The sequence below is a fragment of the Biomphalaria glabrata genome, chromosome 10 (genome assembly GCF_947242115.1).
Source record: "Biomphalaria glabrata chromosome 10, xgBioGlab47.1, whole genome shotgun sequence".
NCBI lineage: Eukaryota > Metazoa > Mollusca > Gastropoda > Planorbidae > Biomphalaria > Biomphalaria glabrata.
The window spans coordinates 24,317,839-24,341,738 of record NC_074720.1 but is presented as its reverse complement, the minus strand read 5'-3'; the positions used below and the strand labels follow the sequence as shown (position 1 = coordinate 24,341,738).

Below are 23,900 nucleotides of genomic sequence, written 5' to 3'. Positions count from 1 at the left end.
AAGTCAGGTTTCACGTTTTCCAAGATATATTGAGTATGATATAGCATTTTAAACCTTTTGAAAGAACTTTAATAAAAAAATTAAAATATGTTTGGTCGAAATGAAAAGTATTTAGATATATTTAGACATTACACGAAGATCTGTCAGTGGCAATGTTTGAATTCTCTTCCCACCTAGTGTCCACTGCTCTGAGGTCCTCCATGAAAGTGTGGCGCCAAGTTATAGGAGGACGTCCCTGTTTGCGCTTTCCTTGTATTGGCTTGCCTGTCATCGTGACTCTTGGTATGCCTAGTTCATTTTGTCGCTCTGTCACAACCTCACTAAGTGGTCGACTTCGGCATAGGATTTCCTTTTTTGAGACCCGAGCTATATAACTGACTCCTAAAATTCGTCTTAGCCATATTTGTTGAGCCACATTTAGTCTTTTCTCAATGTTGACAAATGACTTCCATGTCTCACATGTATATGTTGATTTTGGGATGACGATGTATTAAGAAGGTGTATTTTTATCCAATGGCTTGGCTTGTCCAAATAGGCCGCAGTTTTTGGAAAATGCTCCCTGCCTTTCCTATTCGGCACGCTACGTCATTGGAGACATCCCCATAGTTTGTTATAATACTGCCAAGGTATGTGAACTTGTCCAACTTTTCAAGCTCTGACACGCTAAGTCTGACGGGGGCACTCTTTAGATCTGTTTATTAATTGTGAATAATATGTTCCAATATTTAGCCACTGTCGTTTTTTTTTTAAATTGTCAGTTATTCCCAAAGTGCATGTCTTTTAGTTGGGTGTCACCCCCAACGGGTGTCACCCGGTACAGACCGCACCTCCCGTTTTCCCTAGTGACGCCACTGCACTAAATCAATGTTGTTAACATATTCTCAAGACGTTACACAGACATAAATAAGTGTGAACTATTTCACAAAATTCACAGCGTCTAATATTAAAATAGTAAACAACGTAATATAATAGCCCGTAGTACAAATAAATAAGAACACTAGTATCTGTAGTACAATAGATCAACAAATACTAGTTTCTGTTGTAAACAACAGCTAATAGTGTAACACGTAAACATAAACGCTAGTATTAGTAGTATGATTGATAAACAGTACTAGTTTATGTAGTCAATATAAGTAGTATACTAGATAAACAAAACTACATTGTAGTTCGTCTGGTTTCTCTCTCCGTTTAGTTGTAACGGGGTTGACTACCCTGTTCTACGGTTTCAGAGTCATGAGTGAGTAACTGAGGCCCGGTGTGATAGGATGATTCTGTATATTCTCACGAGGAAGCACTCAGAGGTCCTCAGAGCCGCGGCAGTTCCAGCTACTACCTCAAAGTAGTTGTCACGTGAAAACCCCTCCGGGATGGCCAAGAGAATCTGGTTTTGGGTTACGGTTTTAAAAACCTAATGGCCAATGTAAAATTAGCCACAGGACACCGCCTCCAGCATGTGGGATAACATGGCAAGTAACCCCCATCATCAGACTCACAAAGTTAGGTATGGAGTCTAAAGGTCTGGAGTATGATGCGCTAGAGGTAACAGTGTGTCATTAAGAGGTCTAGGGGCCAGTGTTTCCGGAAACATTGGCATTGCACAAAGCCAACACACTGGTTTCGACTACCTTCGAATCTCGTACCGAGGGAATAGTTCCTACTAACGGTAGAACGCCAGGATGTGGGACAGGTGGTCAGGTAGCACGACACTCGGGCTCAGTCCATTTATACAGAGTGCCGCGACGGACTCGTGCACGAAATTGGGAGTCGTACCCCCCCCCCCCAAAAAAAAAAAATACACAGAAAGATGACCGCACCAGGAGGCAAGACTAAAGGGGGGTAGTGGTGCAGCTCCACCTGGTAACGACCGTGGCAAATAGCTTCGATTAGTCAACCTTTATCTGAATCGGCAGTTCGCGCTCAGATAGAGGTGTACACAATTTCCGAGTGTTACGAGGTTGGTGTCTTTATGTCAGGAAACTCTACCCACTTCTTTATGGTTTCATGGCTCGCCAGCTGAACTAATACTGACACACCAACAAGTTAGCCAATGTTGAGAGGTCGTTTTCTGATCAAAGAGAAATGCCGCAGATAATAAAGATTTCTGATTATACTATAAAAACACATGTGTAACACACACATCATATACCTAACCCTTGAACAGAGTCAACATTTCAAAAACATTATTTTAGAAAGTTATGCATTTTAAAGCATCGGTGAAAAAGGAGAATGACTTAAAATTTAAAAGTACTCTCTTTCTCTGCAAATATGGTATACATTTAGATCTATGCTGCTGCATTTTTCTTACTTTTGTGGCATTAACAATTTATAAGTTTATGTGTGAACACCATCTATTATTTACATCGTCGATTCATGGTTTAAAACATTTTTTTAGATGCAATAAAAACAATAAAAATAGGCTACAAAAACCTACAACTAACCGGCACATTTGTTCCTGGTCACCAGCAGCAGTAATAAGATTTAAGCGTAGCTCCTCTTCACACTTGCTAGCAGGTTGTTTTAAAGAACAAAGTCCGTCACAAGCGATCTCAGGTAATGGCGGTACAAATCCAGATACTATTTGATGTAATTATAGATTTAAATTTTTAAAATTCTTAATTTAAGCACAAAATGCTTTATGATTATTGAAATAAGAATTAAATTGAGACGTAGTTAGTACAAGCACTAAATAAAACAAAGAGTACATTCGAACAAATGGATAAGACATTGTCAACATCTACTCAATGAATCAAGTGGAACCTATTTATTTAATTGTTATCATTTTTAAGAACAAGTCGATATTTCGTATAAATCTCTGACTCCAATCATTAGTTTTCTATTCTCTTACCCTATAAAGAAATGTCTCAATGCATAGAGACAACAAAGTTTAAATATTCCCTACATGGGACGTCACAGCTGACAACAATAAATGAGTCCACCACTATAAGTAACAACATGTATTCATTATTTAAAGAGATAAATGTTATTCTCGTCTCCTCATTTCTCCTTGACATACTTTGGTGGGTCACAGAAACAGATGACCTATAGAGCTCAAGATCTGAAAGAGGAGATTTACTTTTTTTTTAACTTTTACTCTGGTCACATTGAAATAAGTAGCCTCGCCCCCCCCCCCATTTTTTTCCTGTTTGGTTTTAAACTTACTCTGGTCACATTGAAACAAGTAGTCTCGTTTTTCAAATTCATTGACTTGATAAATGTTGACATCGTCTTGAAGTTGGCATTCACATGTCGATTTCTCAAAAGCATTCAAAAAACTTGAGAATGTTCTTGAAAGATAAAAGCAATAATATAATATATATATTCTAAAAGAAATATCATATTAAGTCAAGACTTTGTTCTTGTAGTAGTTTCCTTGACTGGCCGTCGTGAAAGAATGATATATATGTGGAGGTTCTGAAAAATTACCCCAACCTGTGTGACAACTTGCCCCACAACAATTTTCAGAACATTTATTTTAATAACATTTTATTGGGTCGAGCTTTAAGAAAAAAACTAATTTCAATGTGTAATTAATACACAGAGACATGTAACAATGTAATGTTGGACAATCATTTCACAGTATAAGTGTTTTACAACAAAATTACGCAAAAATAAAATTCCACTTTCAAAACAGTTAAAAACAATGATTCCTGGTAACTTCGAAATGCGAAAAGGTATCAGCTTCATTTTATAACTATTTGTATATGTTTCCTTAAACATCTCAAATGTAGTTTCGCATTTTTGATAGCGCATCAAATTATACCGATATAGTGTTTGTGACAACTTACCCTTGGGACATTTCACCCCATCTTCCCCTATAAATAATATATATAAAATAGTAGTATACTAGCCATAATATTTATGCCATATGTTACCCGCGGCCCGCGGGTCTTAATTTGCGTATCACTGTTGATATAATTATTGATAGTGTTTTGTAAACAATTAAACGAAAAAATGTTATAGGTATAGTGAATGCGTGAATGTAAAAATAAGTATGAATGGAGCTATCAAAATAGTTAATCGACCTAAATCCATTTTTGTCAAATAAAAACATTTGCTTGTAGGCCTACATATATTTGATTAAAATATTAAATGAATAGACTTTATTTTGTATGTTCATGTGTTAAAGCATAAAGTAGATCTATCATCTTGAGTTAGAGATAGCCTAGATCTAGACTAATCTAGAGTTAAATATTGGCTTAAATAGAGTTCTTCCTGCGCGTGCGCGGAGGCTTCGCTCTGCGCATGCGTGACCTTTTTTCTTAGATGTACGGAATCATGAATGGAACTATTGAAATGTATGTCAATTCGACTTAGCAGCTATAGCGAACGAATATATGAAAATGATTTAGGACAGGTTTGGGCAAATTGCGGCCCGCCGGAGTGTTTTATGCGGCCCGCCGACACCTAAAGAAATAATGTATGCCCACAGTATATACAAATAAAAATGCAAATATATTAAAAATATATCTTTATAAATTATTGAAACTGTCTCATTATAAAAAGTTTCAAGTAAACGAAGATTATGCTTATTGCCCATGCATCAATACACTCAATTCAAGACACTATCTCTGATTTGTATTTATTCAATGCTATAAAGAACTGTGTTGGGTGTTGGGTAGGCTTGGAACAACTGATATAGCTCGATCTTTGACTGAGAATATTTTTTTTTAAATATCCCAACCATAAACTGTAAATAGGAAAGTTTGCACAAAGCTGCATAAAATTTCTATATAATATTTGAAAATATATAGTAGTAAAACTCTAAGGAGCATCCCAAGTAGTTGAACTTTTAAGAGCTAGGGCTGTTAACCATAGGTAGCTCCGATTAAGTAACACAACAACCCAAGGAATTCGCTAGCTTAGCATGGACTTTGTGACTTTGTTACCAATACTTCAAATGTAAAGTGGAAGACAGATTACGTGATTTTGTTATAGGTGCTATATATGAAATGTAAATGCATGTTATATCTTTTCAAACAAGGCTTTCCCATTTCTACAAGCAAGAAAAAGAAAACTAGTTTTGTCATTTTCCTTTGCTGAAAGGTGAAACTATTTTTAGTGAAAATTTTAAGACGTCAACAATGATTTTGAAATACCATCAGCTCACTAGAAGCTGATTCAGCTCTAGAGGACATAACTCCAAGCAAAGAGAAGCTCCTGTCAGAACTACTACGGGAGTCTTATGGGTGCCTTAAGCTGTATTTCTACACTTTAAAAAAGCGTTTCTGCTGTTCACACTATTTGAGTACACATACATCTGTTCTTCTTCTTCGTCCTCATTTTACATGTTGGAGAGTTCAGAACAATAAACCTAAATCTGAGATGACAGTTCTTCGAATAGACTCTGTTATATAGGATGGTTTTGGGGCGAGAGTCTTGTTCGGGTCTCTTGATTTAGTATGCATCATTGAAGAAAAGGTCAGAATTCTCTGGTGATGCTCCACAAGGGCAAGTTTCGCTCGTCCCGACTTTTAACTTCCGGAACATATATTGTCTCATTCAGTGAACAAGCGTTTTTTTTTGTTTTTTTTGTTTTTTTTTGTGTGGAAACTAAACAAGTATAATCACTGGTCGATTTGACTGACTGTAATTTGATTTTGATTTGATTTGATTTTTGATTTGAGGCACATCGGCACAATTTAGGCCATGTCGTGCCTGCAGTCCCTTAAGGACTACTCTCTCTCTAAACAACAAGGGCCAGATTCTATACAGTCATATCATTAAAAATCAAGGTCTATTCACAGTTAAAATAGTAAAGGTAGTAAAAATTTAAATATTTGGTAAAAATCTAATGTAACTAGTGCATGTTCACAAATTCATAAATCAGATCTTCGTAGATAGCCCCAGTTCCCGGATAAAGCCCAGTACCTTCGTCCCAGGGTCGACATTATCAAATAGTGTTTTTAAATTAGTGGCTCTAAAATATTTCTCCCTGACATCCTGGTATCTGGGGCAATCAACGAGGATATGTTCCACGGTGAGGCGAGAGTCACAGTACTCACAAAGTGGGGGCTCCTCTCTCTTCAGTACAAAAGAATGCGTGATGTAGGTGTGGCCAATCCTAAGTCTGGACATGGTCGTGCTACCACGCCTTGTCAGACCCTTAGATGTGGGCCGCCACCTGACATCCGCCACAATCTGCCTGAGTTTACTGTGAGTCTCAGCCTCCCATCGGTTATGCCACTCTCGATAGGTGGCAGAAGCAATACTTTGTCTCAGGTCCCAGCAGGGAATTAGGGTTCCTGACACCGCATGATTTAAGGCTCTCTTTGCTTCTCTGTCTGCTGCGTCGTTTCTCTCAATGCCAACATGGGAGGGGACCCAGATGAAGGTGACATCCCTACGATCGGCTGTTATTTGGTCCACCAGCTTCAGGCTCTTATGTACCAATGGGATGTCAGTCTTCATTCGCCCCAAAACTTGCAATGCAGATTTGGAGTCGGAGCAGATTATAAATTTCCTCCTTTCTGATGCTTTAACGGCCATAAGTGCAAGCGATATTGCATGCAATTCGGCCGTAAAGATGGAACAGCCATCGGGGAGTCTACGGGAGATTGTTTTGTTCCGAAAGGAGAAGGCACACGCGACCTTTCCATCCATTTTGGATCCGTCTGTGTAGATGGTGCCACAATCTCCGTAGCTCTCCTGCAGTTCCCTAAAGTGGACTTGTAGTATGCTTGGGTCTGTATTTTCTTTTTTGAAATTAAGGAGAGATAAATTTAATTTGGGCTTATTCATTAGCCAAGGAGGATTCTGATGGGTTTCTATTTTAGAGATTTGGTCAATGGGTGGGGTTAAATTTTGGATGGGTTCTCTCATTCGAAGGCCCAACGGCTGTATGACGTTAGGCCTTCGATTGTATAATTCTACCTCTGTGGGGTTAAATATGGAGTCGAAAGCATGGTTCGTGGGGTTGGATTTTAGCTTGACTATATACTGTATTGCAAGCTTTTTCATTCTTATATCCATGGGGAGTTCTCCAGCCTCCACATGGAGACTTGGGATAGGTGATGAGTAAACGCGCCGAGACAGAGACGCAGGGCAGCATTTTGTATTGGTTCCAGTATTTTTATCCAGCAGCAATGTATCTCTGTCAGCTCCCCAGTCTGTATGGCTGAGTACTCTAAGTATGTTTAATGACTTTTGGCATTTCTTCTTAAGTTCCTTAATGTGGGTGAGAAAATTAAATTTGAAATCTTAAATCTTTGGAGGCTTAAAAATTTTGTAGTTTTCACGACAGGGATCTTCTTTTTGTGTATAAATAGTTCAGGGTCTGAGTGGAGTCCCCTTAGATTACAAAAATGCATACTAACTCTTTTGGAGTCTGAAAATTTGAAACCATTATCGTTTGCCCAACCCTGAATTTTGTTTAAACATAGCTGTAATTTTCTTTCTAAGGTGTTCATATTTTTCCCATAAGTAAAAATGACTAATTCATCAACATACAAAGAGCACTCTATGCCAGGGGACAGAGCATTTATGATGCTATTTATTTTAATGTTGAACAGGGTGACTGACAGAATGCTGCCCTAGGGTGCACCCACTTCCTGGTCATGAGTGTCAGAAGCGGAGTTGACACTCGAAATTTTCGGTCTTTCAGGAATTCCCCCACAAAACGGGGGAGGTGTCCCTTAAGCCCCATAAGCTCCAGGTCACGCAGAATGCCATGTTTCCAGGTTGTGTCGTAGGCCTTTTCTATATCGAAGAATACAGCTACTAGATGTTCTCTTCTGAGTAATGCATTTCTAATATAAGCTTCCAGCCTTACCAGGTGATCAGTTGTTGTCCGCCCCTGCCGGAATCCACACTGGTAGTTTGAGATCACTTTATTCCTCTTATAAATGCAGCCTTCTGTTAATCATTCTTTCCATGGTTTTGCAGATGCAGCTTGTTAGTGCTATTGGGCGATAGTTAGCTGGGTCAGAGCCGTCTCTTCCCGGTTTAGGTATCGGTATAACTGTGGCTTTCCTCCAGCTGTTTGGGAAAGCGCCTGTTTGCCACACATTTATAGACCTCTAGCAGGACTGCCAATGAGGGTTCGGGAAGGTGCTTGAGGAACTGGTAATGGATTTCATCTTCTCCAGGCGCTGTGTCATGTGACTTGTCCAGCGATTCCATCAGTTCCTCCAGCGAGAACGGTTTGTTGTAGTCTTCATTGTTCTCTGACCTGAAATCAATGGGGTGTCTTTCCTCCCTGGTTTTGACTTTTTGGAACTCTGGCGTGTAGTGTGCAGTGGATGACTTTTCTGCTATTGAGGATGCAAGGCAGTCAGCTATTTCTCTTGGGGACGTGACAGTTCGTCCTTGTTTTTTCAAATGCCGAATTGCATTTGATTCTTTCCCTTTGATTCGCCTTAATGCCTTCCAAATCGCTCTAGCGGAAGTTTTGGCATCCAGACTGCCGTCAAAACTTCTCCAGGAATTCCTTTTGGCTGACCGTATGGTTTGTCTAGCCTTTGCTCAAGCTATCCTGAATAGTTTTAGGTTTTCCTGGGAAGGGTTCTTTTTAAATGCAGCCAGTCGTTTTTTCCTATCGCCAATGGCACTTTTGCAAGCTGTATCAAACCATGGTTTGCTAGGCCGTTTTGGATTTGCGGAGGTTAGGGGGACAACTTTCCTAGCTATACCAAGTAGCTTGCTAGCAAAGGTATCAGCTGGGTTCTGTTCATCAAGGATATTTTCTGTGATATCCTCGGAGCATCTTTTTTGGAATTGTTCCCAATCGGCTTTATTCAGCTTCCACCGCTGAGGTCGTCCAAATGAGGGGAGATAGTTAGCAATGGAGATTGGGAAGTGATCATTTCCCTGTAGATCATTGCTACCTTACCATTTAAAGTCGTCCAGACGTCCAGGGACACATACGGTGAGATCAATGCATGTAAGAGATCCAGTTCCTGGGTGCAAGTAGGTCGGTGATGCATCATTAAGTATGCATAAATCATCTTGGAGGAAGATATCCTCCAGCATACGACCTCTTGTGTCTGTATCGGTTGGATCCCCACATGGTGTTATGGGCATTGAAGTCCCCAAGGATTATATAAGGCCGGGGGGGGGTGTTTCAATAGGTCCTCCATGTCTGTTGGGTTTAATGGAGCGCCTGGTGGTAGATACAGGCTGCAGCAAGTGATAACCTTGTGTTGGGTTATCCTAGCTGCTACGGCCTTTAGTGTGGTCTGTAGTTCTACCCTCTCATGAGGGATGCTGTCCTTCACAAGGATACAGACTCCACCTGATGCTCTCTCTGCATCCTCAACATTCTTGCTGTAAGCACTGTAGCTTCGGAAACTGATGCTATCTTTCAGAAATGTTTCCTGTAAGCAGACAGCTACAGGAGTCTCAGAGTCCATCAGTAGCTGCATTTCCTCATAATTGGCCTTGAGGCCTCTACAATGCCACTGTACAATTCTGGAATCCATGGCCTATTCTAAATGACCTACTTGGAGCTATTTGGCCTTGGGAGGCCCCCGGAGGGGTTTCCCTTTATTCCAGTGACCTTGGTATTTTTATTCTTGGGTTTGGATGGACAGGAGGACAACCCCCTTTCTCTATGGAGAGGGGAGATCCCTATGGTTAGAGCGGAGGTTATTTCCTCCTCTCTCATCTCTGGCATCCTCTCCGCTTTGATTTCTCCCCTTGGGAGTTGGCCAACCTCTAATTTGGTAGAGGTTGGGGTGTCTGGCTGGGTTCTCTGTTGGTTTTGACATGCTGCTCAGTCTCCATGCTCTCATCAGCGAGCACAGAGAACCTGTTCTTTAGCATGACAACAGGGCTTTCTTGTTTCTTCGGAGGTGTGTTCTTTGGCGGTGTTTTCTTCTGAGTTGGAGGAGGAGGAGGAGGTAGTGGGGTCAATGTGTCCGTCTGTGTGGCTATGGATCTTTCTATCTTAGCAACAGCCTGGGCGTAGGTCTTTGTCAAGCCGAATTGGCCCTTGGGTAGGGCCAATACAGCCGATTTCGCCTGGCTGAAGGTACATCCATTTCTTGCCTTGTACTCCTGCACGGCAACCTCCTGTTTCCACACAGGGCAATCCTTTGAGTAGGCTGAGTGGCCGGCGTGACAGTTTGGGCATTTGAACTGGGCTGTGCAGCCCTTGTCCTCATGACCCTCTCCAGCACATCTGGCACACACAGTGTTCCTCTTGCAGACTGCCGCGCCGTGTCCATAACCCTGGCACTTGAAGCACCTCATGGGGTTAGGTATGTAGGGCCTCACTGGAACTCGTAGGTATCCTGCCTTCACATACTCTGGCGGTGTCCTAGTTCCGAATGTGAGGATAATAGTGGCGGTTTTGACCTCCTCACCATCCCTGCGCCTGGTAATGCGCCGGGCATGGGTGACTCCTTCAATGCCCTCCACTATTTCCTTCTCGGAACATTCCAGTAGGTCCCTAGAGCTGATTACACCTCTGTGCACCTGACCACCAAAAATGATGGCCAGGTAGTACAGTTTTTTGTGACCTCCTCCTTTTTTGTCTCAATACGGCGTCTCTTGCCCAGACATAAGTCTGGGGCAAGTAGTTTTGTGTGTGTTTTTTGTCCATGTACGTAAGTAGTAATTCGGCACCTGTGCTCCCCACCCGCCATCGAGTCCAACAAGGGGACGGGCCATTCGGAAGTATAGAATGAGCCCACCAGGGCTACACAGGTGCTATACATGTGTCCGATACAGCAGCTCCGTGATTGACCCTCCAGCTCGACATGACCAGCCGGTTGACCCAGAGCGGGCCATCTGGGCCTCAGGTCTAGGGGAACTTGGAGCCAAAGTATTGTGTTGTGGTGTTTTATCATCAGATAGCCACCACTCAAACACCAGGATCTCTTTATCCCCCCTTACCCGTCGCAGTTTAACGTCATGTCTCGGGACGCAGTGTGCATTGTGTATTTCTCATTGTCGTAAGTAAAACATAAACATGGCATATGTATATATTTATGTATTGCATTAATCTATTAATGCTACGTTGCTCAACTGATCGGTGATGCAACCATGTATATCTTATTCTATATCTTATTTTATTCCCTTTATCTCGGCTGACCGCCTTGATAATTTTACTAGCGCACTAATACTGCGATGTGTGTGTGTGACGGGGCTTAAGTTGTGTGTGTATGTGTGAATGGGCTAAAGTTGTGTGTGTGACGGGGCTAAAGTTGTGTGTAAGTAGTTCTCCTTTCAGACCTTGCGATCTATAGAGCAGATGATGTAAAGGTCACATGTTTCTGTAGCCCATGTTTTACGAGGATGTCATGTGGCCAGCACAACGACCAACATTCTTTACTTTTCCCCAACAAATGTCAGGTATCCATTAGAGCTGGGTGGACTCAGAGGCGCCCAAATATCCCGAAATTAAAAATTCCAGTCTTCACCAGGATTCGAACCCGGGACCTCGGTTCGAATACCAAGCGCTTTACCGCTCGGCCACCGCGCCTTTGGGGCTAAAGTTGTTTATGTAACGGTACTAAAGTTGTGTGTATATGTGCAACGGGACTAAAGTTGTGTGTTTGACGGAGCTAAAGATGGGTGTTTTTGTGTCACAAGACTAAAGATTGTGTAAGGAATGTAAAGCCCAAAGGGCTACTACACTTTACCATGGCATGATGGATGTCTTCGATTCTACTCACCTTGATGTCTCTAGTACTGAGACCCACAAGAGATGTGCATATAACTTACGTGCAGAACTTTGTATAGTTGAAGCTATTTAAAGCGAGTGTAGATTCATCATCTCTTGTAGTAAATATTAACTTGTAGGCAGGACATTTCGTCATCAAACTTTGTATTATTGGAGCTACAGAGTTCAGTGATAAGAAAGACAAAGATAAGAATTCAATAATAATGTAGAGCAAATAAAACATTATGGCAATTACATTGAATGTTGATGTCATGTCCAAGTTTTATCCCAAATAATATGTCGATGTTAAATATACAAATAGTTTCGCTTAAAAATAGGATTAATTATAAGAAGAGATAAAAGGACGAGAGTGTTTGTATGGCAATCGCCCAGTTTGTGAGGGAAGATGTCACATTCTTTATTTTATTAGACGTTTTAACAGCAACAATTAGACATTGTAAAAAAAAGACACACCCATTATAATTAGGGTCGACATTTTTTTTTTGGAAGGTAAGTAGAGTATTAGGTCTCATTCTTTCTGACTCGTGTAGTCAATCAACTCGTGTTGTCAACCAACTCGTGTAGTCAACCAACTCGTGTAGTCAATCAACTCGTGTAGTCAATCAACTCGTGTTGTCAACCAACTCGTGTAGTCAATCAACTCGTGTAGTCAACCAACTCGTGTAGTCAATCAACTCGTGTAGTCAATCAACTCGTGTTGTCAACCAACTCGTGTAGTCAATCAACTCGTGTAGTCAACCAACTCGTGTAGTCAATCAACTCGTGTAGTCAACCAACTCGTGTAGTCAATCAACTCGTGTAGTCAATCAACTCGTGTAGTCAATCAACTCGTGTAGTCAACCAACTCGTGTAGTCAATCAACTCGTGTAGTCAATCAACTCGTGTAGTCAATCAACTCGTGTAGTCAATCAACTCGTGTAGTCAACCAACTCGTGTAGTCAACCAACTCGTGTAGTCAATCAACTCGTGTAGTCAATCAACTCGTGTAGTCAATCAACTCGTGTAGGCTGCTCGTAGTACTGCAGCTCCTTATTTACGTCCATGCGTCAGGGACTTCACAAACTCAAAACTATTGTTTACTTCTCAAATCTTCATATTAAAATAAATAAAAAAACGAAGGAAAATGAGATAGAGGTTGAAGTAGTTTCTGTCTTCTTCCACTGGCGCCATCTTTTATTCAGAAGTACTTTTAGTCAAGCTTTCAAAATGTGGAGTGTGCTGACCTCATCAGCGTGATGTTTAAGGGAGACACAGACTACATACCTGCACTAGTGTTGACACTAACACGTTCAGATAAACTTTGTCCAGAACACTTGACCTCATTAGTAACTGCATAGTTTGAATTATCTGTGTAAATGAAAAAGACAACTTTGTCTTAGGATTGAATGAATTAAAGAGAATTCAAACATTTCCCAACTGTTACTATTTGACTCTAAATTGAAAAACATTGCATCCCTTCAGATTTAATCCGAGGTGCAATCCTGAGCCTTAGATGAATGTTTTTAAAAATGTTTTACATGTTTCAGATGTTAAAGATAATTTACTTCCTAGTCCAAACCTCCCGCAGGACGACGGGGGATGGGAGCGGGCAGGGTATGTCCGAACGACAGTCCAGTGCGTAAACCGCACGACCATGCAGCCATTCAAGAGTAAGGGATCATGTGTTGCACATGCGTAGCTGTTCTTCTCTTGACCTTGCCTGTGTCATTGAAAGCAACGACTTGAATCATTAGCTTCACTCAGGAGCTGTCGGAAGGAGTACCAAAGCAAATAGCTTCACTCAGGAGCTGTCGGAACTAGTACCAAAGCACATAGCTTCACTCAGGAGCTGTCGGAAGGAGTACCAAAGCAAATAGCTTCACTCAGGAGCTGTCGGAACTAGTACCAAAGCACATAGCTTCACTCAGGAGCTGTCGGAAGGAGTACCAAAGCAAATAGCTTCACTCAGGAGCTGTCGGAACTAGTACCAAAGCACATAGCTTCACTCGGGAGCTGTCGGAAGGAGTACCAAAGCAAATAGCTTCACTCAGGAGCTGTCGGAACTAGTACCAAAGCAAATAGCTTCACTCAGGAGCTGTCGGAACTAGTACCAAAGCAAATAGCTTCACTCGGGAGCTGTCGGAAGGAGTACCAAAGCAAATAGCTTCACTCAGGAGCTGTCGGAACTAGTACCAAAGCAAATAGCTTCACTCAGGAGCTGTCGGAAGGAGTACCAAAGCAAATAGCTTCACTCAGGAGCTGTCGGAAGGAGTACCAAAGCACATAGCTTCACTCAGGAGCTGTCGGAAGGAGTACCAAAGCACATAGCTTCACTCAGGAGCTGTCGGAAGGAGTACCAAAGCAAATAGCTTCACTCAGGAGCTGTCGGAAGGAGTACCAAAGCACATAGCTTCACTCAGGAGCTGTCGGAAGGAGTACCAAAGCAAATAGCTTCACTCAGGAGCTGTCGGAACTAGTACCAAAGCACATAGCTTCACTCAGGAGCTGTCGGAAGGAGTACCAAAGCAAATAGCTTCACCCAGGAGCTGTCGGAACTAGTACCAAAGCACATAGCTTCACTCAGGAGCTGTCGGAAGGAGTACCAAAGCAAATAGCTTCACTCAGGAGCTGTCGGAACTAGTACCAAAGCACATAGCTTCACTCGGGAGCTGTCGGAAGGAGTACCAAAGCAAATAGCTTCACTCAGGAGCTGTCGGAACTAGTACCAAAGCAAATAGCTTCACTCAGGAGCTGTCGGAACTAGTACCAAAGCAAATAGCTTCACTCGGGAGCTGTCGGAAGGAGTACCAAAGCAAATAGCTTCACTCAGGAGCTGTCGGAACTAGTACCAAAGCAAATAGCTTCACTCAGGAGCTGTCGGAAGGAGTACCAAAGCACATAGCTTCACTCAGGAGCTGTCGGAAGGAGTACCAAAGCACATAGCTTCACTCAGGAGCTGTCGGAAGGAGTACCAAAGCAAATAGCTTCACTCAGGAGCTGTCGGAAGGAGTACCAAAGCACATAGCTTCACTCAGGAGCTGTCGGAAGGAGTACCAAAGCACATAGCTTCACTCGGGAGCTGTCGGAAGGAGTACCAAAGCAAATAGCTTCACTCAGGAGCTGTCGGAAGGAGTACCAAAGCACATAGCTTCACTCAGGAGCTGTCGGAAGGAGTACCAAAGCAAATAGCTTCACTCAGGAGCTGTCGGAAGGAGTACCAAAGCAAATAGCTTCACTCGGGAGCTGTCGGAAGGAGTACCAAAGCAAATAGCTTCACTCAGGAGCTGTCGGAAGGAGTACCAAAGCAAAAAGCTTCACTCGGGAGCTGTCGGAAGGAGTACCAAAGCAAATAGCTTCACTCGGGAGCTGTCGGAAGGAGTACCAAAGCAAATAGCTTCACTCGGGAGCTGTCGGAAGGAGTACCAAAGCAAATAGCTTCACTCGGGAGCTGTCGGAAGGAGTACCAAAGCACATAGCTTCACTCGGGAGCTGTCGGAAGGAGTACCAAAGCACATAGCTTCACTCAGGAGCTGTCGGAAGGAGTACCAAAGCAAATAGCTTCACTCGGGAGCTGTCGGAAAGAGTACCAAAGCAAATAGCTTCACTCAGGAGCTGTCGGAAGGAGTACCAAAGCAAATAGCTTCACTCGGGAGCTGTCGGAAGGAGTACCAAAGCAAATAGCTTCACTCGGGAGCTGTCGGAAGGAGTACCAAAGCACATAGCTTCACTCAGGAGCTGTCAAAACTAGTACCAAAGCACATAGCTTCACTCAGGAGCTGTCGGAAGGAGTACCAAAGCAAATAGCTTCACTCAGGAGCTGTCGGAAGGAGTACCAAAGCACATAGCTTCACTCAGGAGCTGTCGGAAGAAGTATAAAAGCAAGTAGCTTCACTCAGGAGCTGTCGGAACTAGTACCAAAGCAAATAGCTTCACTCAGGAGCTGTCGGAACTAGTACCAAAGCACATAGCTTCACTCGGGAGCTGTCGGAAGGAGTACCAAAGCAAATAGCTTCACTCGGGAGCTGTCGGAAGGAGTACCAAAGCAAATAGCTTCACTCAGGAGCTGTCGGAAGGAGTACCAAAGCAAATAGCTTCACTCAGGAGGTGTCGGAACTAGTACCAAAGCAAATAGCTTCACTCAGGAGCTGTCGGAAGGAGTACCAAAGCAAATAGCTTCACTCAGGAGCTGTCGGAACTAGTACCAAAGCAAATAGCTTCACTCGGGAGCTGTCGGAAGGAGTACCAAAGCAAATAGCTTCACTCAGGAGCTGTCGGAAGGAGTACCAAAGCAAAAAGCTTCACTCGGGAGCTGTCGGAAGGAGTACCAAAGCAAATAGCTTCTCTCAGGAGCTGTCGGAACTAGTACCAAAGCAAATAGCTTCACTCAGGAGCTGTCGGAAGGAGTACCAAAGCAAATAGCTTCACTCGGGAGCTGTCGGAAGGAGTACCAAAGCAAATAGCTTCACTCAGGAGCTGTCGGAACTAGTACCAAAGCAAATAGCTTCACTCGGGAGCTGTCGGAAGGAGTACCAAAGCAAATAGCTTCACTCGGGAGCTGTCGGAAGGAGTACCAAAGCAAATAGCTTCACTCGGGAGCTGTCGGAAGGAGTACCAAAGCAAATAGCTTCACTCAGGAGCTGTCGGAAGGAGTACCAAAGCAAATAGCTTCACTCGGGAGCTGTCGGAAGGAGTACCAAAGCAAATAGCTTCACTCGGGAGCTGTCGGAAGGAGTACCAAAGCAAATAGCTTCACTCAGGAGCTGTCGGAAGGAGTACCAAAGCAAATAGCTTCACTCGGGAGCTGTCGGAAGGAGTACCAAAGCAAATAGCTTCACTCAGGAGCTGTCGGAACTAGTACCAAAGCAAATAGCTTCACTCAGGAGCTGTCGGAAGGAGTACCAAAGCAAATAGCTTCACTCAGGAGCTGTCGGAAGGAGTACCAAAGCAAATAGCTTCACTCAGGAGCTGTCGGAAGGAGTACCAAAGCAAATAGCTTCACTCAGGAGCTGTCGGAAGGAGTACCAAAGCAAATAGCTTCACTCAGGAGCTGTCGGAAGGAGTACCAAAGCAAATAGCTTCACTCAGGAGCTGTCGGAAGGAGTACCAAAGCAAATAGCTTCACTCAGGAGCTGTCGGAAGGAGTACCAAAGCAAATAGCTTCACTCAGGAGCTGTCGGAAGGAGTACCAAAGCAAATAGCTTCACTCAGGAGCTGTCGGAAGGAGTACCAAAGCAAATAGCTTCACTCAGGAGCTGTCGGAAGGAGTACCAAAGCAAATAGCTTCACTCGGGAGCTGTCGGAAGGAGTACCAAAGCAAATAGCTTCACTCAGGAGCTGTCGGAACTAGTACCAAAGCAAATAGCTTCACTCAGGAGCTGTCGGAAGGAGTACCAAAGCAAATAGCTTCACTCGGGAGCTGTCGGAAGGAGTACCAAAGCACATAGCTTCACTCAGGAGCTGTCGGAAGGAGTACCAAAGCACATAGCTTCACTCAGGAGCTGTCGGAAGGAGTACCAAAGCAAATAGCTTCACTCAGGAGCTGTCGGAAGGAGTACCAAAGCAAATAGCTTCACTCAGGAGCTGTCGGAAGGAGTACCAAAGCAAATAGCTTCACTCAGGAGCTGTCGGAAGGAGTACCAAAGCAAATAGCTTCACTCAGGAGCTGTCGGAAGGAGTACCAAAGCAAATAGCTTCACTCAGGAGCTGTCGGAAGGAGTACCAAAGCACATAGCTTCACTCAGGAGCTGTAGGAAGGAGTACCAAAGCACATAGCTTCACTCAGGAGCTGTCGGAAGGAGTACCAAAGCAAATAGCTTCACTCAGGAGCTGTCGGAAGGAGTACCAAAGCACATAGCTTCACTCAGGAGCTGTCGGAAGGAGTACCAAAGCACATAGCTTCACTCAGGAGCTGTCGGAAGGAGTACCAAAGCAAATAGCTTCACTCAGGAGCTGTCGGAACTAGTACCAAAGCAAATAGCTTCACTCAGGAGCTGTCGGAAGGAGTACCAAAGCAAATAGCTTCACTCAGGAGCTGTCGGAAGGAGTACCAAAGCAAATAGCTTCACTCAGGAGCTGTCGGAACTAGTACCAAAGCACATAGCTTCACTCAGGAGCTGTCGGAAGGAGTACCAAAGCACATAGCTTCACTCAGGAGCTGTCGGAAGGAGTACCAAAGCACATAGCTTCACTCAGGAGCTGTCGGAAGGAGTACCAAAGCACATAGCTTCACTCAGGAGCTGTCGGAAGGAGTACCAAAGCAAATAGCTTCACTCAGGAGCTGTCGGAACTAGTACCAAAGCACATAGCTTCACTCAGGAGCTGTCGGAAGGAGTACCAAAGCACATAGCTTCACTCAGGAGCTGTCGGAACTAGTACCAAAGCACATAGCTTCACTCAGGAGCTGTCGGAAGGAGTACCAAAGCAAATAGCTTCACTCAGGAGCTGTCGGAAGGAGTACCAAAGCACATAGCTTCACTCAGGAGCTGTCGGAAGGAGTACCAAAGCAAATAGCTTCACTCAGGAGCTGTCGGAAGGAGTACCAAAGCAAATAGCTTCACTCGGGAGCTGTCGGAAGGAGTACCAAAGCAAATAGCTTCTCTCAGGAGCTGTCAGAACTAGTACCAAAGCAAATAGCTTCACTCGGGAGCTGTCGGAAGGAGTACCAAAGCAAATAGCTTCACTCAGGAGCTGTCGGAACTAGTACCAAAGCAAATAGCTTCACTCGGGAGCTGTCGGAAGGAGTACCAAAGCAAATAGCTTCACTCGGGAGCTGTCGGAAGGAGTACCAAAGCAAATAGCTTCACTCGGGAGCTGTCGGAAGGAGTACCAAAGCAAATAGCTTCACTCAGGAGCTGTCGGAAGGAGTACCAAAGCAAATAGCTTCACTCGGGAGCTGTCGGAAGGAGTACCAAAGCAAATATCTTCACTCGGGAGCTGTCGGAAGGAGTACCAAAGCAAATAGCTTCACTCAGGAGCTGTCGGAAGGAGTACCAAAGCAAATAGCTTCACTCGGGAGCTGTCGGAAGGAGTACCAAAGCAAATAGCTTCACTCAGGAGCTGTCGGAACTAGTACCAAAGCAAATAGCTTCACTCAGGAGCTGTCGGAAGGAGTACCAAAGCAAATAGCTTCACTCAGGAGCTGTCGGAAGGAGTACCAAAGCAAATAGCTTCACTCAGGAGCTGTCGGAAGGAGTACCAAAGCAAATAGCTTCACTCAGGAGCTGTCGGAAGGAGTACCAAAGCAAATAGCTTCACTCAGGAGCTGTCGGAAGGAGTACCAAAGCAAATAGCTTCACTCAGGAGCTGTCGGAAGGAGTACCAAAGCAAATAGCTTCACTCAGGAGCTGTCGGAAGGAGTACCAAAGCAAATAGCTTCACTCGGGAGCTGTCGGAAGGAGTACCAAAGCAAATAGCTTCACTCAGGAGCTGTCGGAACTAGTACCAAAGCAAATAGCTTCACTCAGGAGCTGTCGGAAGGAGTACCAAAGCAAATAGCTTCACTCGGGAGCTGTCGGAAGGAGTACCAAAGCACATAGCTTCACTCAGGAGCTGTCGGAAGGAGTACCAAAGCACATAGCTTCACTCAGGAGCTGTCGGAAGGAGTACCAAAGCAAATAGCTTCACTCAGGAGCTGTCGGAAGGAGTACCAAAGCAAATAGCTTCACTCAGGAGCTGTCGGAAGGAGTACCAAAGCAAATAGCTTCACTCAGGAGCTGTCGGAAGGAGTACCAAAGCAAATAGCTTCACTCAGGAGCTGTCGGAAGGAGTACCAAAGCAAATAGCTTCACTCAGGAGCTGTCGGAAGGAGTACCAAAGCAAATAGCTTCACTCAGGAGCTGTCGGAAGGAGTACCAAAGGACATAGCTTCACTCAGGAGCTGTAGGAAGGAGTACCAAAGCACATAGCTTCACTCAGGAGCTGTCAAAACTAGTACCAAAGCACATAGCTTCACTCAGGAGCTGTCGAAAGGAGTACCAAAGCAAATAGCTTCACTCAGGAGCTGTCGGAAGGAGTACCAAAGCACATAGCTTCACTCAGGAGCTGTCGGAAGGAGTATAAAAGCAAGTAGCTTCACTCAGGAGCTGTCGGAACTAGTACCAAAGCAAATAGCTTCACTCAGGAGCTGTCGGAACTAGTACCAAAGCACATAGCTTCACTCGGGAGCTGTCGGAAGGAGTACCAAAGCAAATAGCTTCACTCGGGAGCTGTCGGAAGGAGTACCAAAGCAAATAGCTTCACTCAGGAGCTGTCGGAAGGAGTACCAAAGCAAATAGCTTCACTCAGGAGGTGTCGGAACTAGTACCAAAGCAAATAGCTTCACTCAGGAGCTGTCGGAAGGAGTACCAAAGCAAATAGCTTCACTCAGGAGCTGTCGGAACTAGTACCAAAGCAAATAGCTTCACTCGGGAGCTGTCGGAAGGAGTACCAAAGCAAATAGCTTCACTCAGGAGCTGTCGGAAGGAGTACCAAAGCAAATAGCTTCACTCGGGAGCTGTCGGAAGGAGTACCAAAGCAAATAGCTTCTCTCAGGAGCTGTCGGAACTAGTACCAAAGCAAATAGCTTCACTCAGGAGCTGTCGGAAGGAGTACCAAAGCAAATAGCTTCACTCGGGAGCTGTCGGAAGGAGTACCAAAGCACATAGCTTCACTCAGGAGCTGTCGGAAGGAGTACCAAAGCACATAGCTTCACTCAGGAGCTGTCGGAAGGAGTACCAAAGCAAATAGCTTCACTCAGGAGCTGTCGGAAGGAGTACCAAAGCAAATAGCTTCACTCAGGAGCTGTCGGAAGGAGTACCAAAGCAAATAGCTTCACTCAGGAGCTGTCGGAAGGAGTACCAAAGCAAATAGCTTCACTCAGGAGCTGTCGGAAGGAGTACCAAAGCAAATAGCTTCACTCAGGAGCTGTCGGAAGGAGTACCAAAGCACATAGCTTCACTCAGGAGCTGTAGGAAGGAGTACCAAAGCACATAGCTTCACTCAGGAGCTGTCGGAAGGAGTACCAAAGCAAATAGCTTCACTCAGGAGCTGTCGGAAGGAGTACCAAAGCACATAGCTTCACTCAGGAGCTGTCGGAAGGAGTACCAAAGCACATAGCTTCACTCAGGAGCTGTCGGAAGGAGTACCAAAGCAAATAGCTTCACTCAGGAGCTGTCGGAACTAGTACCAAAGCAAATAGCTTCACTCAGGAGCTGTCGGAAGGAGTACCAAAGCAAATAGCTTCACTCAGGAGCTGTCGGAAGGAGTACCAAAGCAAATAGCTTCACTCAGGAGCTGTCGGAACTAGTACCAAAGCACATAGCTTCACTCAGGAGCTGTCGGAAGGAGTACCAAAGCACATAGCTTCACTCAGGAGCTGTCGGAAGGAGTACCAAAGCACATAGCTTCACTCAGGAGCTGTCGGAAGGAGTACCAAAGCACATAGCTTCACTCAGGAGCTGTCGGAAGGAGTACCAAAGCAAATAGCTTCACTCAGGAGCTGTCGGAACTAGTACCAAAGCACATAGCTTCACTCAGGAGCTGTCGGAAGGAGTACCAAAGCACATAGCTTCACTCAGGAGCTGTCGGAACTAGTACCAAAGCACATAGCTTCACTCAGGAGCTGTCGGAAGGAGTACCAAAGCAAATAGCTTCACTCAGGAGCTGTCGGAAGGAGTACCAAAGCACATAGCTTCACTCAGGAGCTGTCGGAAGGAGTACCAAAGCAAATAGCTTCACTCAGGAGCTGTCGGAAGGAGTACCAAAGCAAATAGCTTCACTCGGGAGCTGTCGGAAGGAGTACCAAAGCAAATAGCTTCTCTCAGGAGCTGTCAGAACTAGTACCAAAGCAAATAGCTTCACTCGGGAGCTGTCGGAAGGAGTACCAAAGCAAATAGCTTCACTCAGGAGCTGTCGGAACTAGTACCAAAGCAAATAGCTTCACTCGGGAGCTGTCGGAAGGAGTACCAAAGCAAATAGCTTCACTCGGGAGCTGTCGGAAGGAGTACCAAAGCAAATAGCTTCACTCGGGAGCTGTCGGAAGGAGTACCAAAGCAAATAGCTTCACTCAGGAGCTGTCGGAAGGAGTACCAAAGCAAATAGCTTCACTCGGGAGCTGTCGGAAGGAGTACCAAAGCAAATATCTTCACTCGGGAGCTGTCGGAAGGAGTACCAAAGCAAATAGCTTCACTCAGGAGCTGTCGGAAGGAGTACCAAAGCAAATAGCTTCACTCGGGAGCTGTCGGAAGGAGTACCAAAGCAAATAGCTTCACTCAGGAGCTGTCGGAACTAGTACCAAAGCAAATAGCTTCACTCAGGAGCTGTCGGAAGGAGTACCAAAGCAAATAGCTTCACTCAGGAGCTGTCGGAAGGAGTACCAAAGCAAATAGCTTCACTCAGGAGCTGTCGGAAGGAGTACCAAAGCAAATAGCTTCACTCAGGAGCTGTCGGAAGGAGTACCAAAGCAAATAGCTTCACTCAGGAGCTGTCGGAAGGAGTACCAAAGCAAATAGCTTCACTCAGGAGCTGTCGGAAGGAGTACCAAAGCAAATAGCTTCACTCGGGAGCTGTCGGAAGGAGTACCAAAGCAAATAGCTTCACTCAGGAGCTGTCGGAACTAGTACCAAAGCAAATAGCTTCACTCAGGAGCTGTCGGAAGGAGTACCAAAGCAAATAGCTTCACTCGGGAGCTGTCGGAAGGAGTACCAAAGCACATAGCTTCACTCAGGAGCTGTCGGAAGGAGTACCAAAGCACATAGCTTCACTCAGGAGCTGTCGGAAGGAGTACCAAAGCAAATAGCTTCACTCAGGAGCTGTCGGAAGGAGTACCAAAGCAAATAGCTTCACTCAGGAGCTGTCGGAAGGAGTACCAAAGCAAATAGCTTCACTCAGGAGCTGTCGGAAGGAGTACCAAAGCAAATAGCTTCACTCAGGAGCTGTCGGAAGGAGTACCAAAGCAAATAGCTTCACTCAGGAGCTGTCGGAAGGAGTACCAAAGCAAATAGCTTCACTCAGGAGCTGTCGGAAGGAGTACCAAAGCAAATAGCTTCACTCAGGAGCTGTAGGAAGGAGTACCAAAGCACATAGCTTCACTCAGGAGCTGTCAAAACTAGTACCAAAGCACATAGCTTCACTCAGGAGCTGTCGGAAGGAGTACCAAAGCAAATAGCTTCACTCAGGAGCTGTCGGAAGGAGTACCAAAGCACATAGCTTCACTCAGGAGCTGTCGGAAGGAGTATAAAAGCAAGTAGCTTCACTCAGGAGCTGTCGGAACTAGTACCAAAGCAAATAGCTTCACTCAGGAGCTGTCGGAACTAGTACCAAAGCACATAGCTTCACTCGGGAGCTGTCGGAAGGAGTACCAAAGCAAATAGCTTCACTCGGGAGCTGTCGGAAGGAGTACCAAAGCAAATAGCTTCACTCAGGAGCTGTCGGAAGGAGTACCAAAGCAAATAGCTTCACTCAGGAGGTGTCGGAACTAGTACCAAAGCAAATAGCTTCACTCAGGAGCTGTCGGAAGGAGTACCAAAGCAAATAGCTTCACTCAGGAGCTGTCGGAACTAGTACCAAAGCAAATAGCTTCACTCGGGAGCTGTCGGAAGGAGTACCAAAGCAAATAGCTTCACTCAGGAGCTGTCGGAAGGAGTACCAAAGCAAATAGCTTCACTCGGGAGCTGTCGGAAGGAGTACCAAAGCAAATAGCTTCTCTCAGGAGCTGTCGGAACTAGTACCAAAGCAAATAGCTTCACTCAGGAGCTGTCGGAAGGAGTACCAAAGCAAATAGCTTCACTCGGGAGCTGTCGGAAAGAGTACCAAAGCAAATAGCTTCACTCGGGAGCTGTCGGAACTAGTACCAAAGCAAATAGCTTCACTCGGGAGCTGTCGGAAGGAGTACCAAAGCAAATAGCTTCACTCGGGAGCTGTCGGAAGGAGTACCAAAGCAAATAGCTTCACTCGGGAGCTGTCGGAAGGAGTACCAAAGCAAATAGCTTCACTCAGGAGCTGTCGGAAGGAGTACCAAAGCAAATAGCTTCACTCGGGAGCTGTCGGAAGGAGTACCAAAGCAAATAGCTTCACTCGGGAGCTGTCGGAAGGAGTACCAAAGCAAATAGCTTCACTCAGGAGCTGTCGGAAGGAGTACCAAAGCAAATAGCTTCACTCGGGAGCTGTCGGAAGGAGTACCAAAGCAAATAGCTTCACTCAGGAGCTGTCGGAACTAGTACCAAAGCAAATAGCTTCACTCAGGAGCTGTCGGAAGGAGTACCAAAGCAAATAGCTTCACTCAGGAGCTGTCGGAAGGAGTACCAAAGCAAATAGCTTCACT

General features: G+C 44.7%; 1 protein-coding gene across 5 annotated transcripts in view; it reads right to left on the bottom strand.

Annotated features, from left to right (window-relative positions):
• The window catches only part of LOC106076176 (uncharacterized), a 161,797-nt gene that overhangs the window by 89,710 nt on the left and 48,187 nt on the right, over positions 1-23,900 (bottom strand). For all 5 annotated transcript variants that reach the window (XR_008780024.1, XM_056043124.1, XM_056043121.1 and 2 more), the window contains exons 5-8: positions 12,887-12,970; positions 11,665-11,779; positions 3,160-3,284; positions 2,439-2,574 (exon numbers count right to left, since the gene is read on the bottom strand). Coding sequence is in view for 4 of the 5 variants with exons in the window: in XM_056043124.1 (XP_055899099.1) it covers positions 2,439-2,574; positions 3,160-3,284; positions 11,665-11,779; positions 12,887-12,970 (460 nt within the window). In the remaining variant the exon portion in view is untranslated. The remainder of the gene's footprint in view (positions 1-2,438; positions 2,575-3,159; positions 3,285-11,664; positions 11,780-12,886; positions 12,971-23,900) is intronic.